A 3,106-nucleotide genomic window follows, 5' to 3' on the forward strand; every position below is an offset into this window, starting at 1 on the left:
CACGCGTGTACGGCCATACACAGGGTGTAGGGTTGTACACACGTGTCCGGCCGTACACATCCACACAACAAGCTACAAACACTATTACACTATAGAAAAATATAGTTGTCTAGAAAAGCAAAGTATAAACCATAATTTTAGACCTAATAGTGTGATATGAATGACTTTCGGAGTCAAATTTGACAAACTTCCGGAGAGTAGAATTTAATACCTTTCCGGGTTTGAATTCTAGGACGACCTTATGAAATAAGTTCTGAGGTGAAGATTTACCAATGTAACTATATGGGCTATGGACTTCATATAATAAGATGAGTTGTACAACTTAAAAATAAAGTGGTGGTTAGATGAAAAGACACATAAAATGATCCTATTTATTCCGAGAGGCAATAGTTCCAAGATGGAAAACAATTTTGAATTCGGAACTAATTTTCTTTCTGATGTTTCAATCAGAGAGTACAAGCTTCTTGAAATAACTGAGGATCAGGCATCATCATACCCATTTTGTTCAGAAAATCATTGAACTTGGTTTCGTCTAATGCCTTAGTAAAGACATCAGCAATTTCATCGTCAGATGGAACAAAAATAAGTTCAATGTTACCATTTAGAACATGATCTTTAATAAAATGGTACCATATGTCGATATGCTTCATCATGGAGTATTGAATTGGATTGTGTGAGATAGCAATTGCACTTTGAGAATCACAATAGATTGGAATTTTTTGAAATCGGTAACCATAATCCAAGAGCTGAGATTTCATCCAGAGAACTTGAGAAGTGCAACTCACATCAACAATGTATTCCGCCTCGGCTATTGAACGTGCAATGCAGTTCTGTTTCTTAGATGACCAGCTAACCAATCGACCACCTAAATATTGACAGCCACCAGATGTGCTTTTTCTATACAATTGAAGACCACCATAGTTTGAATCGGAATAGGCTTGAAGTAGGAAACTCTCATTTGTTGGGTACCAAATTCTGAGATTCTTTGTACCTTTGAGGTATCGGAATATTTGCTTAACAACCAAATGATGAGACATCTTTTGTTTGACTTGAAATCTGGCACATAAACATGCTGAAAACATGATGTCCGGACGACTTGCTGTGAGATAGAGAAACGATCCAATCATTCCTCTATACTTCTTTTCATGAACTGCTACACCTGAAGGGTCCGAAAAGATCTTGTGTCCAAAACCCATTGTTACCTTGGCTGAGGCGCAGGTGTCCTTTGAGTACTTTTTGATGAGTTCTGAAATGTACTTATCTTGGTGAATGAAAATTCTGTTGGATAAGGTGTCTAAGTCCATAACTATTTCGGGTGTGTACTTGACCCGACCCGGCATGGTCCATTTGGGTTGCATGGCACCATGCAATTGGATAGACTAATTGAGAGAAATAACACTTGGAGATTATTAATATATTATAACTTCTAATATATTAATAATATTATCTGATTAGTTTGATCAAAGAATTAATTTGAAATTAATTAAGTGATCAAAGGATGACTAATTAAATATATGGGTTGATTATGTAAATCATTCATATCTTGTATAGTGGGCTAAGAGGCTCCATGGATTATCAAGTTGGGTTCTACCCATAGGATGCTCCATGGATGCTCCATGGGAGTTACAAACCCACGGGTCATGGAAATGAAGAGTCATGACACATTAGGGTTTACATGGTGTAACCCTAGATGTGTCAACACTATATAAGAGTCTCATTCTCCACCAAAATCGGTTACACATATATACACATAAGAAACTAGAGGGCTTGGCCGATTTGAAGAAGTGTGTATTATCTCAAGAGTCTTTCCAAGAGCATTTGGTGTTGTGTGAAGCATTTGAGGCATCACACTTGGGGTGCTAGTCTCACAAGGTTTCAAGGAACATAAGCAACAACAAGGTAAGTTATTCTATCTTTCATTCAAGTTAAAATTGTTCCCCATGTATGCTAGATAGGAATATAACCTTGGAAATTCAACTTTGCATGATAATTAGACAAACATAGATCCAAGGTTATTAGGGTTGCATGTATACTTAGGAAGTGTTAGAATGCTCAAAACCCATCAGTGGTATCAAAGCCTAGGCTTGTTTGTTTGTTATTTGTGCTTAAAGGTTGAAAAAAGTCGAAAAACTTGTTGTCTGCCTGATGAACTCGCCGAGTTCATGGGGAGACTCGCCGAGTTCACTTGTATCTTCAACCTACTCGCCGAGTAGGTTCATGCACTCGGCGAGTAGGAGCCACAGAGTGCAGATTTTCAACTTTAGTTGCTGGAAATGGACTAGAAACATTACCCTAAACTGTTTTGGTACTTGAAAACTTGTTTTAGATGGTGTAATGTCTTTGCTAATCCATTTACAACAACTAGTTATCAAAATTACAAAGTTTTAAGTGTAGTTTTGATTCATGAAAGTGCTTATGTTCATGTTCTTGATCTTATGATGTTTAGATGATCATAGGAATTATTTGTAACCTATGTGGTAGTTTAATTTTTGATCATAATGTGTTTTAATGGTATCCATAACTTGTCATCAAGTTATGGAAAACCAAAAGTCACTTGAGTTGAAAACCATTAAAAGAACACAAGAGTTAGAAAAATGAAGAGTCTTCATTTTTATTACTCTAATAAACTCATAAGTTACAAGAAATGAAAAGTTTTGAAAGTTTACAAAACTTGCCCTCAAGTTTTGGAACAAGTAAAGTCAAGTTAAAACTTTAGTTCCAACCCTTAGAATTTTAAAAGTTAAAATTCAACCCTTATACTTATATTATTATGATTTAATAATTATATATATATATATATATATATATATATATATATATATATATATATATATATATATATGTATAAGAACAAAGTCGTCTTACCGCTAGTACGCCTCATTCACGAAACCGGTCTATAAGGTGGGTATAAGGTTGTTGCCTATAAAATGGCAACTTAATGGGTGTCCACTCTCACCCACCGCTTGCTTGATTGGTGGAGGGTCGTTAGCCGAACGGGTAAGACAAGGACTTATAAATTCTCATTAAAAGTATGATGAATATTATAAAGTAACTAAATGTTTTATTAAATTCCCAATCTTAGTTACTTTAGGAAAAATGTGAATAA

At 35.3% G+C, this 3,106-nt stretch overlaps 1 protein-coding gene across 1 annotated transcript; it reads right to left on the bottom strand.

Annotated features, from left to right (window-relative positions):
- Positions 1–446: 446 nt before the first annotated feature.
- Positions 447–1,196, bottom strand: LOC145050236 (secreted RxLR effector protein 161-like). The gene is made up of 2 exons (XM_078998518.1): positions 609–1,196; positions 447–539 (listed from the first exon to the last, which is right to left on the bottom strand). The coding sequence occupies exons 1-2, from the start codon at positions 1,194–1,196 to the stop codon at positions 447–449; spliced, it is 681 nt and encodes a 226-aa protein (XP_078854644.1).
- Between the last annotated feature and the right edge of the window lie 1,910 nt (positions 1,197–3,106).

Source organism: Lactuca serriola, chromosome 5, assembly GCF_051521515.1.
Source record: "Lactuca serriola cultivar US96UC23 chromosome 5, Lser_US96UC23_V15, whole genome shotgun sequence".
NCBI lineage: Eukaryota > Viridiplantae > Streptophyta > Magnoliopsida > Asterales > Asteraceae > Lactuca > Lactuca serriola.

What these genes read in the sequence shown, in the direction of transcription:
- LOC145050236 (XM_078998518.1), bottom strand. Translation starts at nt 1,196, where the DNA reads ATGGGTTTTGGACACAAGATCTTTTCGGACCCTTCAGGTGTAGCAGTT. An exon ending in ACCATTTTATTAAAGATCAT is followed by an intron (nt 540 to 608) that starts GTTCTAAATGGT and finishes GTCTTTACTAAG; the next exon opens with GCATTAGACGAAACCAAGTT.